Raw genomic sequence first — 25,890 nt, 5'->3', positions numbered from 1 at the left:
TAAGCCTGTAACAGTGCTGTAACAGACCCATCACTGCTGCATAGTTGCATTTTTCCAGTTGCCAAATATGTTAATGTAGTGATTACGTCCATTTCTGGCGCTATGGCATTTCAGCGCAGTATCGGAGATGTTAGCATGTCTTTAATAAGATCGGTCACAAACATGATCCCTGCACGATCTAATGTGTAGCATCTTATTAACTCACTGTCATGCATTGTGTGCAACACATTTCTTCTCCCTTTTCATGTTTCGTCCATTTTCTCCGCTGCTAAAGAAACTAGTACAATAGTACAATATTTCAAACAAAATATACTTAAGTAAAAGTAAAATTACAGATTTTAAAAATTACTTTAAAAAGTAGAAGTACACAAAAAAGCTACTCAATTACAGTAACGCGAGTAAATGTAACTCGTTACTTTCCACCTCTGGCTTTGAGTTATGATTATGATTTAATCAAAACAAGAGGGTTTAACAATATACAACAAATCTGGGGCCCTGTAGCTTGGCAGTCAATTTAGATAATCTTTAGTAGTGCAGCTGACCTCAGGACTGGTAATGTTGAGAGCGCCGTTGGATACAGTCAAGGAGAGCTTGTATTCGGTGCTGGGCTGCAGGTCAGAGATGACCACAGAGGTCACAGTGGGGTCAAGTGTAAGAGTCTGCCTGTGCTGGGTGGACAGAACCGTAAGCATATAGTCCTCCATACTTCCCTGCAAATCTTGCAGAGCTGGGAATGTAAAATATAGAGAGACAGGACACACTAAAGGTCAATCTCAAAACCATGTTCTCTAAACAGATTCTTTCCTGAAATGTATTTTTGGTCAAGGGCCAGGATAAGTTTAATATAGAGAATCTAGACTCTTACCTGGGGTGGACCAACTGACCAGGATCGCTGTATGATTGAGAACTTGGATGGATATGTTGGTGTGGGTGAGTGGTTGCCCAGCCAATGTGACCCCTGTGGCAACCTCTGCTGAAGTATAGCCAACATCATTGTGAACCAGAAGTTTGTATTCGTACCACGTGTACCTGTAACACATTTAAAAACATTATGCACATGGACATTTTCTGAGGCCACAATCACAGAATCTTTCCTTTATAATACATAAAATATGTAATATAATTATTACATGTATTAAATAATTTATTTGCATAGAAAAAAATATTGGTGACACTTTATTTTAAGGTCCAATTCTAAAATTATTATTAACAAACAATTAACTTTGACTTTTGCCTCAAGAAACTCCTATTTTGCTGCTTATTAATAGAAAGGTAGTTGTTAAGTTTGGGTATTTGGTAGGATTTGAGATGTAGAATAAGGTCATACAGATTATGTGCCTTATATGTACTAATATACAGCTAATATGTTATTAATAAGCATGCTAATAAGCAACTAGTTAATAGTGAGAATTGGTCCCTATACTTAAGTGTTACTGAAATATATTTAGTTTTTAAAATACTGTTAATTTATTCACATACATTTAAAAACAAATCTAAATATATAAATAAAAAAATAGGACAAATACTTATACTTCAAATATATATATTAATACATGTATTATTATAACAATTATTAAAAATATATCTACTGAAAAATGTGTGGTCAGTATGATTTGTTTTTCAATCTATCAGCCTATTAATTTATCTGTCTATGTATCTATATTATCAATATTAACTTGTGTGTTTATAAGAATGAGGCTGTATAATATTTAATATAATATTGCTGCATTAAAAGTGGAGTGTTTAAAATTGCTGCATAAAGTCAAGCTCAAAGTTAATCTTTTACAAGGACTGAAAACATTTAAATGAAGTCAGACACAAATCTAAATGACAGAACCTGTGATGCACAGGAAACATTTGGGGTTTTTATGTTGGAGTCTTTCAGCATACACACAAGGAGTGCCAGAGAAAGATTAGCTGAAAACAATTTAATTCTATGGAATATTTGCTCAAAGTATCTTTGAACAGCATTAAAAAGATGGCATCGGTGCACAAAAACAGTTTTGTACACACAAGCAAAGTTTGCATTAAAGCTAATTTCAGTAATCTCACCTGCTAAGGCCTTTATCTTCATGAAACAATTTGGTTCCTGCGTAAACATTGTACCACAGATTCAAATCTTCAGGGGGACGGGAGGCCAGGGGCTGCTGGGTTTTCCGTCTCAACAGCTCAAATCTGAGGGCAGCGGAAACAGCCAGATAATCAGAGCCCGCTCCACTCCCACAATCCTCCTGCCATTTCACCCGCACCGCTGTTTCGCTGGGTTTGTGCTTTTGTCTTTTCTCTCTCTCTCTTTCTTTCTCCCTCAACAGTAATGCTAATTTTGCCTGTAATCAGGAGAGCTCAGCTTAATGTGCGCTTTATAAGCCTAGTTAAACAAACAGAGCAGCAGCGGGAAAAGTAGTCATGAATTTTAATCATCCACCGTGAACAGACCTTTATTTACCACCTAATCAGCTCAAAAACAGACTAAAATATACAGTGAGAGAGAATAAGAACTTTTACGTTGTTCCTCACTTTTCACAACCAAGGGAGACACTTGCTGCTCTCATATAAAATGGCAGAGTTATGGATTATTCCCAAGAGATTTTAGAAATTACTTTACCATATGGATTACTCAAAATTGTGGTGACAATTGATTTGATTTTGAAGTATGTAAACATCCATTTTACAACCATATCTATATATATAAAATATAATAATAATAATAATTATTATTATTAGTAGTAGTAGACAGTAGTGAAAAAATACATTAATTAATTAATCTAAATTTCCAATCAATCAAATAAATTGATTGATTGGGTTTACAAATTAATGTAAACATTAATTTTAACACACATTTTTACAAGCATATCTATATAATTCAAATATAGTAATACTAGTACTACAACTAAAAAAAATGAATGAATAAATAAATAGACATTTTACTATAATTCTAGTACTACAACTAAATGAATAAATAAATATAAAAGAAAGACATTTTACTTGGAAGAATGTAAACATCAGTTTTAACAATAATTTTACAGCCATATGCATACACTTCAAATAAAATAAATACACTTCAAAATAAATAAATTCATTCCATTAGTAACACTAATTAAATGTGTGTCAGGAAACTAAGATATAGTACGTAGATATACAATTAATTGGTTACCTTATGTTGGGCCCATTCGGCCTTGATGGGAGTTGCCATGAAACAGCCAGGAAAGATTCACTGATTGCCACTACTGACAGGGATGGCAGACCTTCTGGGATTGTGGGTAATGTAGTTACCAGCGTTGGAGGGCTCTCAGTGCAGCCTCCAACATGGCCTCCACCTCCTGAGCAGGCGAGGATGGTGATGCTGTAGTTGGTGTAGGGCAGCAGGTTGGTAACAGTATGGTTGAGCACAGATGTATTGGTGTGCGAGATGCATGGATCAGGCATGCGGATCTCGTACCGCTCAACTTCTCCATTGGGTATGAGTGGAGCGGTCCATATAACCTGCAGTAAAACACAGGTTATGTTTGAACCTGTTAGTATCACTGAAGAATTTGACATCAGAGTCTAGCAGCGTTCCCGTCATGTGGTTATAAACTAAAATTGTTTCACAAGTGTGTCTGAGGCTCCGGAGAAGTGCTGGAGTCCAGTGCAAAATCACAACACATCATCTCAGGCTTTTAGATCGATGAGTTTGTGGAACCGACGTCATGTGATGAAGCGAAGGCACCCTGACTTTGACCCAAGACAGAATATTCCTTTCATTACGTTTAAAAGAGGCCTCAGCCCCTGGAGATCATAATGAAATCCTAATGGAATTGCATAGGATACGCTGCTTGTTGCTGCACATGCTGTCTCTGGAGCAAGAGAGGCATCAGCATTTGGAGGACACATTAAACATATTGTACATGCCTGGGGAGAGGAAATGAAAGGGTAGATTGGATAAATGTTAAGAGTTAGGATTAGTTATGATAGAAAAGTTACAATAATGGATATTAAAAAGTTAAGCAGGAGTGAAGGACTTTAAGCACTTTACACGTTGTTTGAACATAAATGTGTGTTGGAAGTGTGTGTACACATCCATCCTATAATGAAAATTTTTTTTTTTTTATTTTTTTTTTTTTTTTTTTTTATCCCCATTTTAAAATCCCCTTTTTCAAATCCGGCTGTTCTGAGATTCCTGTCAGAATGACGTAGTTCTCTACAGGCCCCTCCCACGATAGTTGATTGACACTAGCGTTTTACCTTAGACCCGCCCTGAGGGAGCTGAGAGCTGTCCACGACTCCGGTGCAGGGGAAGACAAGATGCCTCCGATTAAGCGATTGAAGTGTTTAGTTGTTGGATGTAATAATGAAGATAGCAGTCGTCATTTACTCCCGACATCTGAGCCGCTGAAGACGCAGAGGATTAACGTTACTTTCGTTTTGAAGGGAATGCGCCGATCCTCATCTGTCTAAATGCGCCTATGTTTGCACGAATCATTTGTGGTCCAGCTTCATCTACAGAAGTGAGTATAAGGGTTTTTATGAATCTTTGCAAATCGCCTTTCCTAATAACGTGCTAGTTAGCCAGTTTCGCGGCTGAAGTTTACAGTCTGCTCGTCACTCCACGGAAGAGAGGGGCGGGGTCAGCAGAGCTCATTAGCATTTAAAGCAGCATGGACTAAAAACAGCTTGCTGAAAACAGAGCTAGATTTGACAGGGTAAAAAAAGTTATTTTTTACTCTAGCATTGAGAAATTTTAGCCAAAGTATGTTATAGACTTTTCATTAAGACCCTAAAGAATCATATCAACTTGTGTAAAATGGGCATCCGATGACCCCTTTAATGTATTTTAAAATTTAATTTATTTATGTGTTGGCAAAGCTGAATTTTCAGCATCTTTACTCCAGTCTTCAGTGTTACATGACCCTTCAAGAATCATTCTAATATACTGAATCTTCAAGAGTGTTCCAAATCATCTTCATGATGGTCAGCATGCAGCCTTAGAAGGCAGTTGCCTATGCAGGAACAGTAGTAGGCAGCATGGCATCTCACTGAAATGAAATCATCAACACTTGCTAACAAAGAGTCTGCTGGGAGTGCCACAGAGACTGCTAGCATCTCAACAGCAATTTAATATAGCGTATGCTAATGCGAACAGTTGTTTTTTGGCTTTTACATGTAGAAGAGTTCTCATCCAGTTACATACAAATGCAGCAGTTAACAAATTAATGAAATAATAATGGTATTACAATACGCTAAACCTGGGGTTAGGGGAAAATGAATAATTCAAGCAAGTTTATGTAAATGCCACCTTTGTTTGAAGTGGTAAGCATTTCTGTCCATGTTTCTTGGCAGTAGCACACAACAAATAACAAAGAGAGAAAGAGAGGGGGTGCATGGGTGTATTTACACACTGCAGGATCTAAGCTGCAAAGCTTGTTTGGTTACATTAACACCCCTTAAATCCAACTTGTAAACCAGCCAAAAGACTGCAAGCTACCTAGCCCTCTTGAGTATCGTGTCTGTTGAATTACAGGGATGTCTATGCAGTTTGCCTCAAAACACTCTACTTTGTCAGTGTAAATAAGGTCTGGCATGCTTTATGTATCTTACAGACACAAAATAAAGAAGAACAATCTTTAAAGCGTTAGCTAGATGACCAAGGGCACATTCATGAAGGCTTCCCACAATACATTGACAATCTTAATAGGCTGTTCCTTAATAATCAGCTCTGGAATGACCTGGAAACTATGCGTATCAATTTTCTCATAGCATGAGGGTGTAACTGGAATAATGATGGATGCTCTGGGTGTGGCATTAATGGGAAGAAATACTGTAGCTTCTCACTAACAATCACAGCAAAGACCTCATTTGCACCTCATTGGTGAAAAGGCGGCATAAGGCACTACAGCCTGCTGACAAGAGGGTGGGACACGATTGAGAGACACCCATATTCATTTAAAGGGATAGTTCACCCAAAAATGAAAATTACCTCATGGTAATTTACTCACCCTCAAGCGAACCAAGGTGTATATGACTTTCTTCTTTCAGACAAATACAATCAGAGTTATATAAAAAAATGTCCTGGCTCTTCCAAGTTTTTTAATGGCAGTGAATGGGGTTTGAGATTTTGAAGGCAAAAAGGTTAATCCATCCATCACTCCACACAGCTCTGGGGGGTTAATAAAGGCCTTCTGAAGTGACTCAATGCATTTGTGTAAGAAAAATATCCATATTTAAAATTTTATAAACCATAATTTCACTAATTGTCGTTCTTGCATACACGAGAGAGTAGCATTCCAGCGGATGACATAGGACGTAGGTGTAGTGTAGCGGTCACGAATCAGAAGCACAAAATGATGACTGGAAAACAATGTCTTATATTTATATATAAGCCAAGAGGAGACTGGCTTTCCTTTGCTGTAAACAAAACTTGGTTCTCGTGAGACTAGCATATTCTCACCAGAGCTTACGTTACGTCCTACATCATCTACTGGATCTCCACTCTCTAGTGAACGTGTGCACGACAGTTAGCGGAAGCTAGAGATTATAATTTATGAAGTTTTTAAAAAATTATATTTTTTAGTGCTGGATAATGATTAATCGTGATTAATCGCATCCAAAATATACGTTTTTGTGTACATAATATATGTTTGTGTACTGTGTATATTTATTATGTATATATAAACACACACACATGTATATATTTAAGAAAAATATGTTATGTTATGCATCACTTCACTTCAGAAGGCAACCCCTAGAGTCATGCAGAGTACTTTTTATGCTCTTTTTTGGGCTTCAAAATCTTGACCCCCATTGACAGCCATTATAAATCTTGGAAGAGCTAGCGCATTTAGTATAACTCAGACTGTACTCATCTGAAAGAAGAAAGTCATATACACTTAGGATGGCTTGAGGGTGAGTATATTTCATTTTTGGGTGAACTATCCCTTTAAGTAACATGTAAACTGATTTTCCATGTACCTGCACTGACTCTGGTCCCAAAACCAGCACATGAGGCGGCTGCAGTCCTGCAGGTCTTGAAGGTCTAGTGGTCACTTTCTCCCACTCACTGCTATTGGATCCACCCAGCCTTATGTGCGCTACAATGCGGTACTTATAAGTGGTCCAGGGGCTGAGTGTAGCAGAGCTGTCTAGATGAGTGAGAGTCTGGTTGGGCTGAAAAGTAGAAATCTGCTGTGTGCCAATGACCATCCTCTCAATGATGTAGACGTCCAGTTCACCGTTGGCATGACGTGGTGGGGTCCAAGACAAGAGCACTGAGGTGGGGGTGTCGGAATAAAGCTGCGGGGCTGGGACGTCCTCTGGGGGGGCTGGAGGTGTGGGTATGGAGTGGGATTCAGAGGAAAGAGTGCAGCCGGCTGCTGTGCAAGCCTCCACCTGTATGGTGTACTGCTGATAGGGTGTAAGCTGAGAAAGAGTGTGGTTGGTGCTGTTTCCTGACACACTGGCATTTAACTGGTGGTTTTGATAGATGTTATAATGGGTGATGATGCCGTTGGGCTGGGATGGAGGAGACCAGGAGACAGAAGCACTTCTGGGTTGGATGTCAGAGAGTACAGGTGGGTCAACAGATCCAGGCCCTGAAGAAATTAGATAATTAATATTAAATAATTAAGAACTAATATACAACAATGGATCTATTATTGTCACTGTGCACACAGCAGGGATGAATAAGGAACATGGAGACGAGGATGTTGCATAAATAATATGTCTTTAATGAAGACGTAACGGCAAGGCAAGGCAGACACAGACAGGAACACCAGGGAGTAAATAAAAATAATTCGGGGTGTTGATGGCGCAGTGGATAGGACACATGCCTTTGATGTGAGAGACCCGGGTTCGAATCCACTGTGAGACACCAATGTGTCCCTGAGCAAGACACTTAACCCCTAGTTGCTCCAGAAGCATGCAACCTCTGACATATATAGCAATTGTAAGTCGCTTTGGATAAAAGCGTCAGCTAAATGAATGAATTTGAATTTGAGTAACGAGTAGACCAGACAAACTCTAACTGAACAGACAGGACTATACATACACAGGTAAATCAGAGATAACGAGACAAACACAGCTAGACAAGGATTAACTAATGATCACATAGGATGAGGACAGAAAACAAACCAAATATGGGCATGGAAACACAGGGAGCACGTGGAAACACAAGACACACACAACAGAGGTCTGACAATTATTGTATAAATTATTATTATTATTATTATTATTATTATTATCATCATTATTATTAGTTTTAATAAAACTATAAAAACAAATATTCTAACATTAAAAAATATTATTACTGAATACATTTCATCACGGATTATATTTAAGGATTTATCATTCATAATAGCAACAATATAATATCTCCATGATCTAGAGAGACGCAGCTCCGCTCTGACAGCACAGCATTGAGACTGACAGCACAAGGACACCGTCTGATTGGAGCAGCCTGATTCTCTGGATTAAAATGTAGAGCAGGCGGTGTGCAAATCAGCTCATTTGCCAAAGAGGACGGAGTTAGCCGATGCATATCGCAAGCAAATATGAAATTATATTTATGGATTTATTCGTTGGGGTGATGCAGCTAAGGGATATCAGCGATGTGCGAGGCGAACCTCTGAAGGGTCTGTAGTGAATTGGAGGAAATCACTTAAGTTTCCTGCCCAGTCATTTTCTCTGAGTGGTTACAACAACAGCCGCCATGGCAGCACTAACATCAAGAAATCCTTCATGCATCTTCAAGCCCGGACAGCTCGGGTCATTTTCATAATTACACATCCACACATGCATATACCAAAACACATGCCAGCATCCCCATGCACTCCTTCCCACTTTCACGTCTGATGGCTTGTGCTAGTATCTCTTTGGTTATGACTGGTATAAAACAATAATAAGTTTTGAACTTTATTTCATTTAAACAGAATATTAAGTGATGTGTACAGCAACCTTCACACCACATGCTTCACACAGTTCTTGAAAAGATCTCCCAACCCCGAAGGAACAATAGAAATTCTGTCATTATTTATTCACCCTCATATTCTACACCTTTGTAACTAACTTTCTTCTGAGGAACACAAAATATATATTCAAGAATGTTGGGGTTCAAACATCATCTGATCCCACTGACTTTCATTGCATACAAAAAAAAAAAATCTAAATATCTTTTGTGCTGATGCATATTTAGCATCATGACAATGGCAAATGCATCATTTAATTTAAACACAGCCGAGGCCTAAAACCTAAGATTACCTGAACACTTTCTTTTGCTGCTTTGCAAGCACTGGCATTTACTTCAGGAAATGCAAATCGAGAAAATACTATTTTGATGATTTGTCTTTATTTGCTATGTGGAGCACTGCTATTGGGTTTCAGAATAACGCTGATCCAAAATGTCACATTGGTTTATTGCACTTTTTGTGCTCATTCTGTGAGGCCCGATATATGGATGCAGATTTACATTACTGTAATTTCCCATACCATTTTTCTGACAGAACTGTTAGGAAACTCCAGAAAAAAACTGAAGAATGATAAGTAAAAGAGCTTACACATTTGGTAAAATGAAAGCAGTTAGAGGAATATATGAGATGTGGTAATTGAAGTGAAGTTGTTTTGTTGCGTTTTAAGCGTCTCCTGTCTGCTCTGTAGCCTGGGCTGTCTGATTGATATTTGGGCCCTATGAAAGCTCATTTGAAGGTAATGTTTTCCTCCTCCATTTACATCCCATGGTAGCAAGGTAATGGCGTACCGGCAAGGACGTGTGGATCAAGGTGACTGGCTCTCTCTCTCTGCCGTGCTGGGCTGCTGATGTCTCCCCACAGATGGCCCACTTTCCACCTCCCATCACCATCACCTCCCAACTGACTCACTATGTATAGAGGAGACATAACCAGCTACATGTACGCTTTCTCTCCCCAAAGCTCAGCGGCCACCACAACAAGCAGCAAGATAATGACTTGGAAAAAAAAAAAAAAATGTAAAAAAGGGACATGAAAGAGAGGAAGCACACAGATAGAGCAAACTCACTATACAGTGGCACCACTGAATATAGTATATTCAATGTTATTTAAGCACAAAACCCTGCATCTTATTCACTAAGCACCCACAATTCACTTAACCAGGTGCTAAACAGCTCTGCAATGTAAATTAGACTCATTTGTGTACACTTCCATTTAAAAGTTTAGGGTCAGGATGTTTGTTTTTTTACAAGAAATTATAACTTTTATTGAGCAAGAACGTGTTCAGCAAAGACACTGATAATGTTCCAAAAGATTTCTATTTCGAATACATGCTGTTCTTTTGAATTGTCTAATCATCAAAGAATGCTGGAAAAAATACATCACGTTTCCACAGCAATATTAAGTAGCCCAGCTGTTCTTAACATTAATAGCAATAATGATAATTTTTGAGCACCAAATCAGAATATTAGAATGATTTCTAAAGTAAATGGCTACTGAGACTAGAGTACTGGCTACTAAATGGCTATTCAGCTTTGCCATCACAAGAATAAATTTAATTTTAAAATAGATTAAAATAGAATAGCGCTCAGCACAGATTTTGTTCCATTAAATGATCTGCATAATTCGGACACTAAAACAACATTCAGCAGGTGCAAATAAACAACGCCTTCAGCCGGAGCAATTCATTCTCACTAATGTTTTATAAACCCAAGTGTGTTCAATATGTAGTACAATTAAAAGCATTGCATTATCTAAATAAACTGACCTTTTTTAAATAGATCAGCTTTATCATAATAATACCGATTACGAAATGACGTCAAGAAATAAAGAGGTTTAATTCTCATTAGTCATCCCTAACCCTAACTCGAGCTTCATCCATTTCCACTTCACACAGCCGGTCGCTGCTCATGATTCCGGCCCAGATTTCTCCATTCATCTAGTAGCTGTTATTTTTAGGGGTAATTTTTTACTGTGTCTGTGAAGGGGCCCTGCCGATTTCACTCCCTCTCCCTCCTGATAAATAAACAATGCACAGATCTGACCTTTGGGTTAACAGGTTTTTATGCTTGCTCCACTCAGCACTCTAACTGATTCAATTACCACAAAGGTTCAGGAGCGTCCATGAATACTGAAAAAGCTTACGGCTGCCGCCACGGCAAAACGCCTGCATAGGTGCTCGCCGGCAAATCCAATGTGGCTCTCAGGAGAAATTCCTTAATTGTAAATAATTTTACCACATGAGACAATCAAGTCACCTTGAACGCGAACCACCCCTCCTTACTTCATCCCCGGCCAACCTTCCTTCCTCGGCTCAGCCGCCCGCTCTTTCGGTCTGCAGAGGCAAAGTGTTATTTAAGCTTTACTGGTCTGCGTTAAATTCTGCAATTTGAAGGGCTGTTAAGTTTTTCAATTGAAATTTCATTTAAGATGCAGGTGCTTTTGATTTTATTGATGCTTTACTGCTCTCAGGGTACAAGCAAGAACACAGTGCAATAACAGCAGTCGGCCTCAATCAGGCATCGGCAACAGCTGTAATCTCAGGACATTTGGAATACTTAGAGAGGCCTTTCCTGGGCCACTATGAATCGCTACAGCAGAAGGGAAAACAAGAGCGCAGGCCGCCAAGCCTTAAATCACATTTATAAGGATTTGGTTAGCATAATAATAACACAATCAAGTGACAAGGAAAGGAGGGGGGACCGGGGAACGTGAAGGAAAGAGAGGATTATTTTTAGCATTGTAGAGGTCCTTGTGACAATATGATAGCTTTGAAGGTTAGCGTGGCTGATGTCAACTAGGATGGATGTCGGTATGCTGCTTTCAAGAAGCCGTTTAGCAGAAAGGAGATTGAAAGGAAAAGAAAATAATTCACAAGTATTCTTTATGAAAGATTTATTTTGGTTTTGAACTCATATTTGATGAAGTGTACACTATTGTACAGTAACTTATTTCAAGGTGAACTGCACAGCTGTAGTTGGTCTTCCCACAACATTTTTATAACTACAAATGGGGCGATAATGAAAGGAACAGTTCAACCAAAAATGAAAATCCGAAGTTGTCCTCTCCCATCAAAATATACAACATATTTGTATAGAACTGTTTTGGACTGTTTTAGTTTGTAAATCTGTGCATATTTCTCTCCTGATTCAGACAAAATACTTTTTCACTGAAGAAAACAATATTATGACCAGAAGCGACAGTTTGAAGTTAAAAACATCTTGATGGATTTGTTCTCCACACTACATGGTTTTCACAATACAGTAACTCATGGACTAGATCAGGGGTAGGCAACGTCGGTCCTGGAGTGCCGCTGACCTGTAGAGTTTTGCTCCAACCCTAATCAAACACACCTGAACAAACTAATCAAGGTCTTCAGAATTACTAGGGGTACAGGCAGGTGAGTATTTTTTCAGGGTTGGAGCTAAACCCTACAGGACATCAGCACTCCAGGACCGACATTGTCTACCCCCTGGACTAGATTGTGTGGATTACTGTGATGTTTTTATCAACTGTCATTCTGGTGGCACCCATTTAGTGTAGAGCAGTGGTCGGCAACAGGTGGCCTGTGGGCCAAAACTGGCCCGCCAGCAAGAATATCTGGCCCGAGCCAGATTTTTAAAAAGTCGGAGCATCGTGGTTTTCACTCGCTCCACCACCGCTCCATCCCAAGTACAATTCATGCCAACAGCCCGTAATATAATTGCATATTTAGCAAGAATTCACATGTTAAACATATTTAGCTAGCTTGATAGAGAAGGATCACTCAAATCGGAAAGAATGTGAAGGCTATCATAGTTCTCAAAGAATTAGTTTATTCCTTCTAGATACTGAATATTTTCAGCTGTACTACAACACTTATTCGCACACAATCGCTCTCTCAATAATGCATTCAAACAAATGTAATCTTACAGTGCTACTTCATCTGTATCTGATTTCGAATGAGCAGAAATCTGTAAGAAATGCATAGATCCTTAGGTAAAATAACTGACGAAAAAAGTAGGCTACTGTTATTTTCATCACAAACAAAATTTGCAATTACCTTTTAATGCTGACAATTATGTTATTAGCTCATGTGGTAGGAAAAAAAGCTTGCACACTAGTGTTCCAATAAGCTACGTTGAAACTCTCCTGGGTAACACTTTATTTTAGGGTCTCTTTACTAGTTGCTAATTAGCATGCATATTAATAGAATATTACCCATTTATTAGTAGTAATTAAGCACATATTAATTCCTTATTCTACATGACCTTATTCTACATCCTTAATCCTACCCAATACCTAAACTTAACAACTACCTTACTAACTATTGATAAGCAGCAAAGTAGGAGTTTATTGAAGGAAAAGTTGTAGTTAATAGTTACTAAGTGTTCTCTATTCTAAAGTGTTACCCTCTCCTGTTATTTTATTTATTTTATTTTTTAATATACGTTATGAACAGAACTGTGATATTTCAAACCTACTGAAATACTTTTCAAGAGATAGCGAAAACGAAGCGGTGTTTCTGATATCAGCAAGCGAGGAGTGGAGCGGGAAATGGTGAACCCGGAGCGCAGCTTGAGCGCAGAGTGATTATTAAATGCAGTTTCTTTTTGCAGTTTCGCATGAGCTGTAATTTGAAAATTTATGCTAATATGACTTTGCAGCATAGACTGTAATTTTTTTTTAAAAACAGTCCTAATATGGGGGAGGTCCTAATATATATATGCTTTGTCAAAAATGTAACAGTTAAACCTTTGAATCTTTTATACAACAGATTCATTAGGAAAAAACAGGAGGCCCAAAAAATGCCCCCCCTAAATTCCTTATGTCACTCCAGCACACAGCCGCATGTGCCTTAGAACAAACAGAGAAGACAGAGGATAGAGCTCTTCTACATGGCAAAGTTTATGTTCACAGAACCGCCTATCAAGTATAAGGGGTAAAAATTCATGGATGGAATTACATTAAAAAGATGGTTATAAAATCTTAATGGAATGATAAAAAGGAAAGGAATGAGGGCCTTTTGAATACTTAAAATGCTCATACATCTTCACTAAGGAGATTTCTAGTAGTGTTCTGACATACTGCAGCACAAAAGGAGCCAAACAGACAAATCAGATAAGTGTTTCCACTACAGCTCCATCAGTAGGGTTAATGCACTCAACAAACCAGAAACGTAAAACTTTCCAAATACCTCTAGTTTGGAATTGCAGTCACAAAATATGTCCCAGTCATCATGTATGAAATTAAAGAAATAGAAAAATAAGCATAAAATAATAGAAAATCAATGTTAAATCAAAATAAGATGGTAATTTGAATATGCACATGTATTTATGAGACGCTGTTTGTGATTGCTTACATAGATGTGAGCATCTTGTATAGGGCAGCTCATGCACACAGCCTATAGTGTGTGCTGCTGTGAACATTTCACACAGAGGTGGAGAACTCTCTCTAGAGGGGATTTCTAAATTAGAGATGAAGACGTGCGGGCAGACTGGGACCCTATCAAAGGAGAAAAAGAGCTAAAGAAAATATGACATACGTTTCGCTCCTCCTATTTCACCTTGCCCATCCTTTCCTCTTCCTTTATCATGCGGCCGGCCACATTATTTTGAAAAATCTCCTCAATTCTTTCCTACTGTTAATTTAGTGCGGCTTTGCTGGGTACTATTTCATGTTGATGGGGTGGCTGATGATATGTGTGAGAGTGTTTATTAGCAGTGCCAGGAGCCACTAAAACTCACGCCTTCCCCATAATCCTGCCGCAGAGAGCCGAATATGCCGCACAAGGCTCTTCACAGCCCATTTCAGAAAAGAAATAAAGGGCTTTTCTCTTTAACAATAACAATCATTTCTCTCCTTCTTGGTAATGCCCAACTGTTCTCAAAGTCATCACCCCTGCCGCAAAGAAAGAGATGTGTAAATAGAGCTGGAGTGAAGGGCTCATTTCTGCTGCCAGATACATGCAGATGGAAAGCGAGGAGGAGGACGGTTTTGCTATATATAGCATGCTGATCGAGATTTGACATGTCGCATGTTTGGGATTTGGGATTAGAGCGACTTTTAGAAAAGCTGCTAATATGATGCATGCTGGGTCATGGCAGTTTCAGCATTTGTAGAGTATATGGGCCATTCTACAGAACTGATCCAAAGTCCGAGTTCGAAACGTCTTGAAAAAAAAGTGGATTTTCCCAAAAAAATTGTATGTATGCAACTTGTATAATATCCAAGGTACATATTTCTAGTAATTGTGCAGTTAATTCTAATATTGTATTTTCAGAAAGTTTTGGAATATTTGTCCTCTCCCCAAAATTAGAAGGGTTATATTGACCTATAAGGATTTTGCTTGCATCTAGATTGTAAATATATATATTTTTGCTATTTTACACAAAAAAAATTCAGAGGTAAATCCATGACATTTTTAACAACATTTTAAGTGTAATTTATGAGATTTGTTGTATTTTGAATCCAATTTTTCTTGGTAAAAGGCAAGCTCACCACACTGGTTTTCAAGTTAAGGGTTCATTGTTTCACTGTACACTTAACCAAAAAATATAATAACATCTTAGTTGATAATTCAAAAAAAATAAATACTTTATTTTTGACAAAACATCCCATGTTTCGGTAGTCACAGCACATTTTCGGTAGTGACAGTAATGCTTTGGTAGCAACCATATCGCATTAAAGCATTATAATTTTAACTCGCATACTAAAATACAAAAAAAAAAAAGTTGCACAACTGTAATAAATTTTGTTTATTTCACCGAAATATGAGGATTATGGGTTCCCTTTTGTCACTACCGAAAAAATTATGAAATTATCAAATTATGTTTCGGTTGTGACTGTTTTGGTAGTAACAATTCTATGGGATAACACCCCCCCCCCCCCCGCAAAAAAACAAAAAAGAAACAAAAACAAAGATGTCACCTCCGAAACTCCACCAAATGTTTCGCTAGGGACTTGTAACCCAGTACATTAGTTTGGATCACTAGTATTAATTAATTAGTATTAGTTTATTCATATCGTTATGAAACTAATAGTAAGTGAAGAATAAGACATAAATTGTATTTATTTTATTATAAATAATTCAAAGAATATAAAAACGTTTCTGAATTAATTTGATTGGTGAGGTGAAAGGTTAGCTCCGCCCTCAGTTGAGAAGCTTCCAGAAAAAGATCGGTATCAAGCTGAGACTAGATGAGAGAGATTGTGAACGACACGAGTGATATTAAATCAATTGAGTGAGTAAAGAATGAACAGTGATAATTTATCAATAAATTATTAACAAGCACAGTAGATTTGTGAGTTATTAGTTCTTAGAGAGCTCGCGTGTGAGAAGTGCCTCGTGAAAACTGAGCGCGCTGTGAACTGAACAGATAGGAGAAATTTTCAAATCTTTCCTTTGGAAAATAGTTTTTCTTTTGTTCCTTGATCCATATTTCTCCTTGGTGAGTACTATTTTCTTTATGAGAAGTGTGTTTGACTAATGAGAATATTGTTTTGTAATAGTAATGTGAACAACGCATTGGTAAAGTGGGTAATAATATGAAAAAAATGTGAAAATGTTTTATAATATACTATGTGATTGTATGTACTTACGTTAAATAATGCAGAGATGTATTATTTGTTGAGATTGTGTTTTTTTTCTCTGTTGGGAAGTGTGTGCCATGCGGTGCTAGCTTGCTAGCTCTGTATATAGATTAATGTGTTAATCGAGCACATGGTGATTAGCATGTATATGTATTTAAATGATTGAAGAGAGTCATATTGATTGTTTAAAAAGGTTTATTTGAATGAGATGCTAATAATTGTGTTTGGCTTTGTTTTTCAAGGCCGGGTTTTTTGTTTTGGTATATTTTTTCTTTCCTTTGATTTAATTCTCTGTTGAGAGTTCCTGGATTGCTGCTGAGATTCCGTTCCGTTCCATTCCGATTCCGAGATTTCTGTCCTGCTGTGGATTTCCTATCCCTGGTTGGACTGGCGAGCCATCCCATCATTTCGTCCCTGGAAACCTGTAAAAAGTGTTGTGAGAAACAAAGTTCTGAGTGGGTAGGACAAAACTACACACATTGCATATTTTTTCCAATTTACCTGGATTTTCCTGAAGTCAAGAATTCAAGTTTTTTCCTTCTTCATGGACTGAGCTCGTTAGTTCATTTTTGATGAACATTAATATTTTTTTGGGACATTTGAGATTGAGAACTTGAAATTCAGACACTGAGGTCAAATTTCAGAAACTGACATTGGGAATTGTGTGTGGGAACTGTTTCTGTGTTTATCATCCATTTCAAATACTGTGTGTTACTGTTATCCATTTGTTTTTATTTTATTTCATTTCTGCCAATTTCGAAAAGAAAATACAACATATGCAAAACATCAAACAAAGAAAAAAATACACTTACCTTTTCATAAACTAGCTGCATACCAATACTTTGAGTGGTTCATTCATTTTATTAATTCTTACTATCATCTTTGCTAATAATTGCTTCTGTGAGTCGTTCCAAAAATCTTCTGAGTCTGGTCCAAAATCTGAAATTGTAAGAGCTAGAAACCGAGCCATGCGCTACATGTAAAACTTGGCGAGAGCCAGCCAGGAGCAAAATTGCAGCAAAGTGTAAAAGTTAAAACTTGATAATCACAAATAGACAAAGAGCTTAAGTGAAAAGTAAGAAAAATACGTTCCCTTGCTCTATAGGAAATCAGTTAAACAGGCAGATATGGAAATAGTGAAACGTGAGAATATTAACGTCCAGAAAGCAGTCATTGTAAGTGGCTTAACACTTTCTGACCCAGATTTAGAAATAGAAGACTGCTTGCTAAAATATGGGTCCATCAAACGCAACGTAATCATTGACGATCCCAAGTCAGAGTATCACCACAGTGCTATTGTGGAATTCTCACACGAGTCTGCCATGCACAATTTAGAAGCCTCACTGCCTTTGACTATCAGAAGCACACTAGATGCTAATGTTGTGTTCCAGGTACGCAGCCTGAGTAGTGTATACACTTCTGAAACGGGTGGAAACATCACTGAAGAGTACCTGGAAGAATTGAAGGCCATCGCCAGAGGCAGTGGAAGAACTGTGCAGGAAGTGCTCCAGTGCGAGCTGCAGAAGATATCTGCGTTGATGTTTCCAGAAAGTGAACAGCCTGCAGATGACAGTTGTGTGCGAGTGAGTACCCCCACAAATTTGAATCCGGAATGTCGACTATCTGTTAATGCGCAACAGGGACAAGCAGAAACAGCTGCAATACCCTCACCAGAGATCTTTCCATTATTGAGTGTTCCAACCCAAGGACCTGAAAACCCAGCCAAGGGGAGCACCCTGGCACAGTCCCCTCATAACATACAGAGTTCTGACGCCAGTGTTGCAGAGACCATTTCCTTGAACCTACCTGTTAGTGCTTTGAGTCCACCAGGAATCCAACGAGTAGTGATGGAGCATGTAGTAAAGACCAGTGAATCCTTGTCCTCTTCGCATGCTACTTTCCGACTGAAATCCTTTTCAGGAAGAATCCCTCGCCCAAGCCATGAACCAGACTTCGACACCTGGCGTGCGAGTGTGGATTTCCTACTGAATGACAAGTCTCTCTCTGATCTACACAAGACTGGGAAGATTCTCGACAGCCTACTGCCTCCAGCCTCGGATGTTGTCAAACACATCGGTCCGTATGCCCTGCCACTAGAGTGTTTGGAACTGTTGGAGTCAGTATATGGCTCAGTGGAAGATGGAGATGAATTGTTTGCGAAGTTCATTAGCACCTTGCAAAATCAAGGGGAAAAATCCTCCACCTACCTTCACCGTCTTCATGTAATGCTGAGTGTGGCAATTAGACGAGGTGGTGTTGCTGAAGCTGAACGGAACCGTTGCCTTCTCAAGCAATTTTGCAGAGGTTGCTGGGACAACAGCCTAATCACTGAGTTGCAGCTGGAAGGAAAGAGAGTCACATCCCCTTCATTCGCTGAGCTGGTAGTTCTCATTCGTACTGCAGAGGACAAACAGACTTTAAAAGAAGAAAGGATGAGGAAGCATCTCGGAATAACCAGACATTCTACTGTTCCAATTAAATTACGAACAGCGACCCATCAACAGGTTGTGTGCTACAGTGATGCATCTGAAGATTCCACTTACGAGGTGTCAGGCCAGTCAAGTGAAAAGCCGAAGTCAACCAAGTCCAAAAGTAAAGCTGAAAAGTCTGAAGTCGAAACCCTGAAGAAGGAGGTTGCAAAACTCCAAGCCCAGATCTCCGCGATGAAACCAGAGCCAGTTCGTAAAGGAAAGATCAGTCCTACTGTTGAGGAATTCTCTGAATTGAGGCAGCAGATAGCTGAACTTCAAGCTCATCTTGTCCCAAGAGCGCAGAGGGAATATCAAGAGTCTCCGGTTTTGAGCACTTTTCCTGAAAAGTACCGACCCACACCGATGGGACCTGAGATGGATAGAAATTCAAGACCCACCTGGCAATCGCACAGCAGACCCCGTCCTGGCTATTGCTTCCATTGTGGAGAGGATAGACATCTTGCTGTTAACTGTGAAAATGAACCAAACCCTCGCAAGGTTGAAGAGAAGCGCCGTGAGTTAAGAGAGCGACAGGCCAGATGGGATCTGCAGAACGTCTCCAACACTAACCATTTAAACTGAAATCCGTCTCAGTTGCGGGGCGGACAGAGACGGGAAGAAGAGAACAATGCCCTAATAAGAATGAATATCTGTTGCACCAGCATGCTCATGAATCTCCACATTGTGAATTACCTACTGGATTAGTAGGGACCAGGTGCACCGCCAGAATCCAAATTGAAGAAAGAGAAGTGAACTGCCTTCTAGACACTGGATCGCAGGTGACAACCATTCCCAAGTCCTACTATGATAAATACCTGTGCAAGCACCCCATGAAATCCTTGGAGCATCTCCTTGAAGTAGAAGGAGCCAACGGACAAGCCGTACCCTATTTGGGTTATGTCGAGCTCAACTTAAAGTTTCCCGAAAGTTTCCTGGGGGTGCAAGCCGAGGTCCCGACGCTAGCTCTGATAGTCCCAGACCTGGCAAACATACCACAGATTCTAATTGGTACCAACTCGCTTGATGTGTTGTATGCCGATTGCACTCAAAGGGGCACGGGTGTTATCAAGTCACTTTATTATGGCTATCAAGCTGTGATAAATGTGCTGCAGAAGAGGAAATTGCACGCTTCCAGTGGAACTGTGGGATGTGTGAAGTTGAAAGGGAATCAACAAGAAGTTGTACCGGCAGGGTGCACTGTAGTTCTGGATGGACTAGTCCAAGTGAGAAGTCCTCTTTTTGAAAAATGGGTCGTAGTGGAGCCGCCCACCACAGTTTCCTTACCCGGTGGTCTTATGGTGGCAAGTTGTCTGCACAGCCTACCTTCAAGGCATCGCTTTGCTCAGTTGCCAGTAGTAGTGAAAAATGACACCCAAACTGATCTAGTAATTCCATCAAAGGCTGTGATAGCTGAAATCCATGCAGTCCAGCGAGTGATGGAAAAAGATTCTTCTAAAGTGGATACTGGAAGTGAGAAGACAGAGCCACCTCTGTCAAAGATTCCAATTGACTTTGGAGAGTCTCCATTAACGCCAGAGTGGAAAGCGAGAATAACATCACTGTTGAATTCGATGCCTGATGTCTTTGCATTACACGATCTGGACTACGGACACACTGACCAAGTGAAGCATCGGATAAAGCTTAGTGATGAGACACCATTCAAGCACAGAGCCAGACCAATTCACCCTCAAGACGTGGATGCAGTCAGGCAGCATCTCCAAGAGCTTCTTGAAGCTGGAGTTATCAGAGAGTCAGAGTCTCCATTCTCATCTCCTATAGTTGTGGTGCGAAAGAAGAACAATTCTGTGCGATTGTGCATTGATTTCAGGAAATTAAACTCCCAGACAATCAAAGACGCATACGCCCTTCCTAACTTGGAAGAAGCCTTTTCAGTCTTGACCGGATCAAGATGGTTTTCAGTCCTCGACCTAAAGTCGGGCTACTATCAAATTGAAATGGAAGAGTCTGATAAGCAGAAGACCGCTTTCGTATGCCCATTAGGTTTCTGGGAATTTAATAGGATGCCACAAGGAATCACGAACGCACCTAGCACGTTTCAACGGTTGATGGAACGTTGTATGGGAGATCTCAATCGGAAGGAAGTGCTTGTGTTCATTGACGATCTGATAGTCTTCTCAAGAACTCTGGAAGAACATGAAGCTCGTCTGAAAGAAGTGCTCAAAAGGTTGCGTGAGTTCAAGCTAAAGCTTTCACCTGAGAAGTGCAAGTTCTGCCAAACCTCTGTCAAGTACTTAGGCCATATAGTTTCGCAGAGTGGAGTTGAAACTGATCCAGCGAAAGTGGAAGCCCTCAAAACCTGGCCAAGGCCGAAAACGCTTAAGGAGCTCAGAGCTTTTCTCGGATTCTCTGGTTATTACCGAAGGTTTGTGCAAGATTATTCGAAAATAGTGAAGCCTCTTAATGATCTCACTGCTGGGTATCCTCCATTACAGAAAGTTCGCAAGAAAAAGACAAACGAAGCAAAACAGTATTTCAGTTCGAAGGAACAGTTTGGTGAAAGATGGACGCCAGAAAGTCAAAGGGCATTTGATACTGTCATTGTGAAACTCACTTCTGCTCCAGTATTAGGATTTGCTAACCCCAAACTCCCATATGTGTTGCACACAGATGCCAGTACCACCGGGCTTGGTGCAGCATTATACCAAGAGCAAGACGGACAGATGAGAGTCATCGCCTTTGCAAGCCGAGGACTTACCAGGAGTGAAGCAAATTACCCCGCCCACAAGTTAGAATTTCTGGCATTGAAATGGGCCGTGACCACCAAATTCAACGATTATTTGTACGGGACTGATTTCACTGTGATAACTGACAGTAATCCGTTGACCTACATCCTGTCCTCCGCAAAACTAGACGCCACCAGCTATAGGTGGCTGTCAAGTTTGTCAACATTCACTTTCAAGATACAATACCGAGCTGGGAGTAGAAATCAAGATGCGGATGGACTATCTAGAAGGCCACAAGAGGAAGTTCTAGATGACCTGGAGACACAAAAAGAGATGGAGAGAATTAAACAGTTCACTCACCATCATCTGACAGAAGACCCTTCAATGGTTGTTTCTGCAGAAGCCGTTGAAGCTATCTGTGAACGTCACCATCTCGGTCAGTTGTGTGGTAACCCTGGTTCTTCACATCTTCCAGTGACCTTGGTGGAATCCCTTGCTATTGATGTGGAAGCTTTACCACAAGCCTTCCAACAAGAGGATACTTATAATTTCACGGAGATTCCCCAGTTGTCTGAGGAGGACCTGCGGGAAAGACAGAGAATGGATCCAGAAATTGGAGTAGTTATCCGACAGCTGGAGTTAAATGACAAGCCCTGTTTCAAGACCATTCCACCTGAATTAATTCTATGGTTCAAAGAATGGAATCGGCTGGAACTGAAAAATGGTGTGCTATTCAGGAGAAGCCAAAAGGAAGGAAACTCGTCATACCAGCTGGCATTACCTGTTTATCTTCGTTCTGCAGTCTTAAGGGAGCTCCATGATGAAATGGGTCACATGGGCATCGAACGGACTCTCGACCTTGTTCGATCAAGATTCTTCTGGCCTAAAATTGCCTCAGCAGTGGAAAAGAAGGTCAAAACCTGCGAACGTTGTGTTCGACGAAAGACCCTACCAGAGAAAGCCGCTCCATTGGTGAACATTAGAACTAGCAGACCGCTAGAGCTAGTTTGTATGGATTTCCTGTCATTAGAGCCTGACCAAAGTAACACCAAGGATATACTGGTAATAACAGACCATTTCACCAAGTACGCTGTTGCTGTACCGACACGGAATCAGAAAGCTCAGACAGTAGCCAAATGTCTATGGGACAATTTTCTGGTGCACTACGGATTCCCAGAAAAACTCCATAGTGACCAAGGTACTGACTTTGAGTCTCGCACCATTAAAGAACTGTGCAAATGTGCTGGAATATCCAAGACCAGAACCACTCCATACCATCCGAGAGGCAATCCAGTTGAACGCTTCAATCGAACGCTGCTGCAGATGTTGGGAACCCTGAACAACAAGGAAAAATCAAGATGGAAAGATTATGTCACACCACTTGTGCACGCATACAATTGCACTAAGAGTGATGTGACTGGATTCTCTCCATACGAACTAATGTTTGGGAGACAACCACGACTACCGGTCGACCTGGCATTTGGGTTACCTGTCAATAATAAGTCTGGATCCCATTCCAAGTATGTACAAGATCTCAAGAAGCGACTTGAAGAAAGCTACAAGGTTGCAACGGGAAATGCTTCAAAGGTAGCGGAGCGAAACAAGAAGAGGTATGACAAACATGTTGTTGCCTCCACCCTTGAAGTTGGTGATCGTGTATTGGTGAAAAACATACGCCTGAGAGGAAAACACAAGTTAGCAGACAAGTGGGAGCCTGACGTTTACATTGTAATCAAGAAGGCAGGAGATTTACCTGTTTACACGGTGACTCCAGAAAGAAAGAATGGACCTCTGAGGACTCTGCACAGGGATCTGCTGTTGCCCTGTGGATTCCTGTGGATATCTGATGAGTCTGTTGAAAGAAAAGTGATTCGTAAACCCAGAACCAGAGCCAGATGTGCTGAGGAACCTGAGGAGTTTGAGAGTGTGAGCGAGTGTTCAGAGTCAGACTATGATCCAGTTGACCATTATGCTCCTGAAAGGTCCTTCGAGATTGAAACCCGAGTTCTGTCAAACCCAAAACCTGTTTCTTCCACTGGAAGTAGAAGGACCGTCCACTTACCTGGTGCTGAACCTGTGATGGAAAAGGATAAAGAATGTCCTAGCCCGAAAGAACCTGCTGAAAATGGAAACTTACCTGATATGGAATTCTCCAATGTTCAGAAGGCTGATCATCCTACTTCAGAGGAATTGGTAGAAGGGAACCCATCAGATCTGCCTGAAGTTGAAATTCTTGATGAAAGTTCGGTTGATAGATCTGGAAATGAAAATGAACCGATGAGGAATTGTGAGAAATTGGATGCTGATGGTGAACAATCATCTGGAAATGTACACCGAGAAGGAAGTATCCTTTCCCCTCAAACAGAAAGTGCCACTCCTTGTGACTCTCTACATAACCAGGGTGAATTAACTGAAACTGGTGGAGGTCTTAGACGTTCAAGGAGACAATGTGAACCCCCCAAAAGACTTCAGTACCCGCAACTGGGTAACCCCCTTAGTTTAGTTATCCAATCCCTGCTGTCAAGTCTGAGTACTGCGATTACTACCAATTTGGAAGGCCCTTAGAAATTACTCCCCTATTGAAACCCTTTAACCTTGAGCATGCAGAGGGACCTGCATACATTCAGGAGGGGAGAGTGTAACCCAGTACATTAGTTTGGATCACTAGTATTAATTAATTAGTATTAGTTTATTCATATCGTTATGAAACTAATAGTAAGTGAAGAATAAGACATAAATTGTATTTATTTTATTATAAATAATTCAAAGAATATAAAAACGTTTCTGAATTAATTTGATTGGTGAGGTGAAAGGTTAGCTCCGCCCTCAGTTGAGAAGCTTCCAGAAAAAGATCGGTATCAAGCTGAGACTAGATGAGAGAGATTGTGAACGACACGAGTGATATTAAATCAATTGAGTGAGTAAAGAATGAACAGTGATAATTTATCAATAAATTATTAACAAGCACAGTAGATTTGTGAGTTATTAGTTCTTAGAGAGCTCGCGTGTGAGAAGTGCCTCGTGAAAACTGAGCGCGCTGTGAACTGAACAGATAGGAGAAATTTTCAAATCTTTCCTTTGGAAAATAGTTTTTCTTTTGTTCCTTGATCCATATTTCTCCTTGGTGAGTACTATTTTCTTTATGAGAAGTGTGTTTGACTAATGAGAATATTGTTTTGTAATAGTAATGTGAACAACGCATTGGTAAAGTGGGTAATAATATGAAAAAAATGTGAAAATGTTTTATAATATACTATGTGATTGTATGTACTTACGTTAAATAATGCAGAGATGTATTATTTGTTGAGATTGTGTTTTTTTTCTCTGTTGGGAAGTGTGTGCCATGCGGTGCTAGCTTGCTAGCTCTGTATATAGATTAATGTGTTAATCGAGCACATGGTGATTAGCATGTATATGTATTTAAATGATTGAAGAGAGTCATATTGATTGTTTAAAAAGGTTTATTTGAATGAGATGCTAATAATTGTGTTTGGCTTTGTTTTTCAAGGCCGGGTTTTTTGTTTTGGTATATTTTTTCTTTCCTTTGATTTAATTCTCTGTTGAGAGTTCCTGGATTGCTGCTGAGATTCCGTTCCGTTCCATTCCGATTCCGAGATTTCTGTCCTGCTGTGGATTTCCTATCCCTGGTTGGACTGGCGAGCCATCCCATCATTTCGTCCCTGGAAACCTGTAAAAAGTGTTGTGAGAAACAAAGTTCTGAGTGGGTAGGACAAAACTACACACATTGCATATTTTTTCCAATTTACCTGGATTTTCCTGAAGTCAAGAATTCAAGTTTTTTCCTTCTTCATGGACTGAGCTCGTTAGTTCATTTTTGATGAACATTAATATTTTTTTGGGACATTTGAGATTGAGAACTTGAAATTCAGACACTGAGGTCAAATTTCAGAAACTGACATTGGGAATTGTGTGTGGGAACTGTTTCTGTGTTTATCATCCATTTCAAATACTGTGTGTTACTGTTATCCATTTGTTTTTATTTTATTTCATTTCTGCCAATTTCGAAAAGAAAATACAACATATGCAAAACATCAAACAAAGAAAAAAATACACTTACCTTTTCATAAACTAGCTGCATACCAATACTTTGAGTGGTTCATTCATTTTATTAATTCTTACTATCATCTTTGCTAATAATTGCTTCTGTGAGTCGTTCCAAAAATCTTCTGAGTCTGGTCCAAAATCTGAAATTGTAAGAGCTAGAAA

The 25,890-nt window shown here is 39.6% G+C and overlaps 1 protein-coding gene and 1 pseudogene across 2 annotated transcripts in view; one reads left to right on the top strand and one right to left on the bottom strand.

Moving 5' to 3' along the window:
- Positions 1 to 25,890, bottom strand: part of LOC306886729 (usherin-like) — a 249,435-nt pseudogene that overhangs the window by 71,789 nt on the left and 151,756 nt on the right. Inside the window, exons 40-44 of the transcript in view lie at positions 6,949 to 7,568; positions 3,155 to 3,483; positions 2,053 to 2,175; positions 866 to 1,029; positions 521 to 727 (exon numbers count right to left, since the gene is read on the bottom strand). The product of the transcript in view is annotated as an usherin-like (transcript). The remainder of the gene's footprint in view (positions 1 to 520; positions 728 to 865; positions 1,030 to 2,052; positions 2,176 to 3,154; positions 3,484 to 6,948; positions 7,569 to 25,890) is intronic.
- Positions 22,592 to 25,851, top strand: LOC306885920 (uncharacterized protein). The gene is made up of 2 exons (XM_079442740.1): positions 22,592 to 24,787; positions 25,172 to 25,851. Exon 1 carries the CDS (start codon positions 22,675 to 22,677, stop codon positions 24,226 to 24,228), a length of 1,554 nt encoding a protein of 517 aa, XP_079298866.1. The 5' UTR covers positions 22,592 to 22,674; the 3' UTR covers positions 24,229 to 24,787; positions 25,172 to 25,851.

Source organism: Barbus barbus, assembly GCF_936440315.1.
Source record: "Barbus barbus genome assembly, chromosome: 20".
Taxonomy (NCBI): domain Eukaryota; kingdom Metazoa; phylum Chordata; class Actinopteri; order Cypriniformes; family Cyprinidae; genus Barbus; species Barbus barbus.
This window is presented reverse-complemented; position numbering and strand designations above follow the sequence as displayed.

Excerpts from the sequence above, each read along its gene's own strand:
- LOC306885920 (XM_079442740.1), top strand. The coding sequence starts at position 22,675 with ATGGATTTCCTGTCATTAGAGCCTGACCAAAGTAACACCAAGGATATA.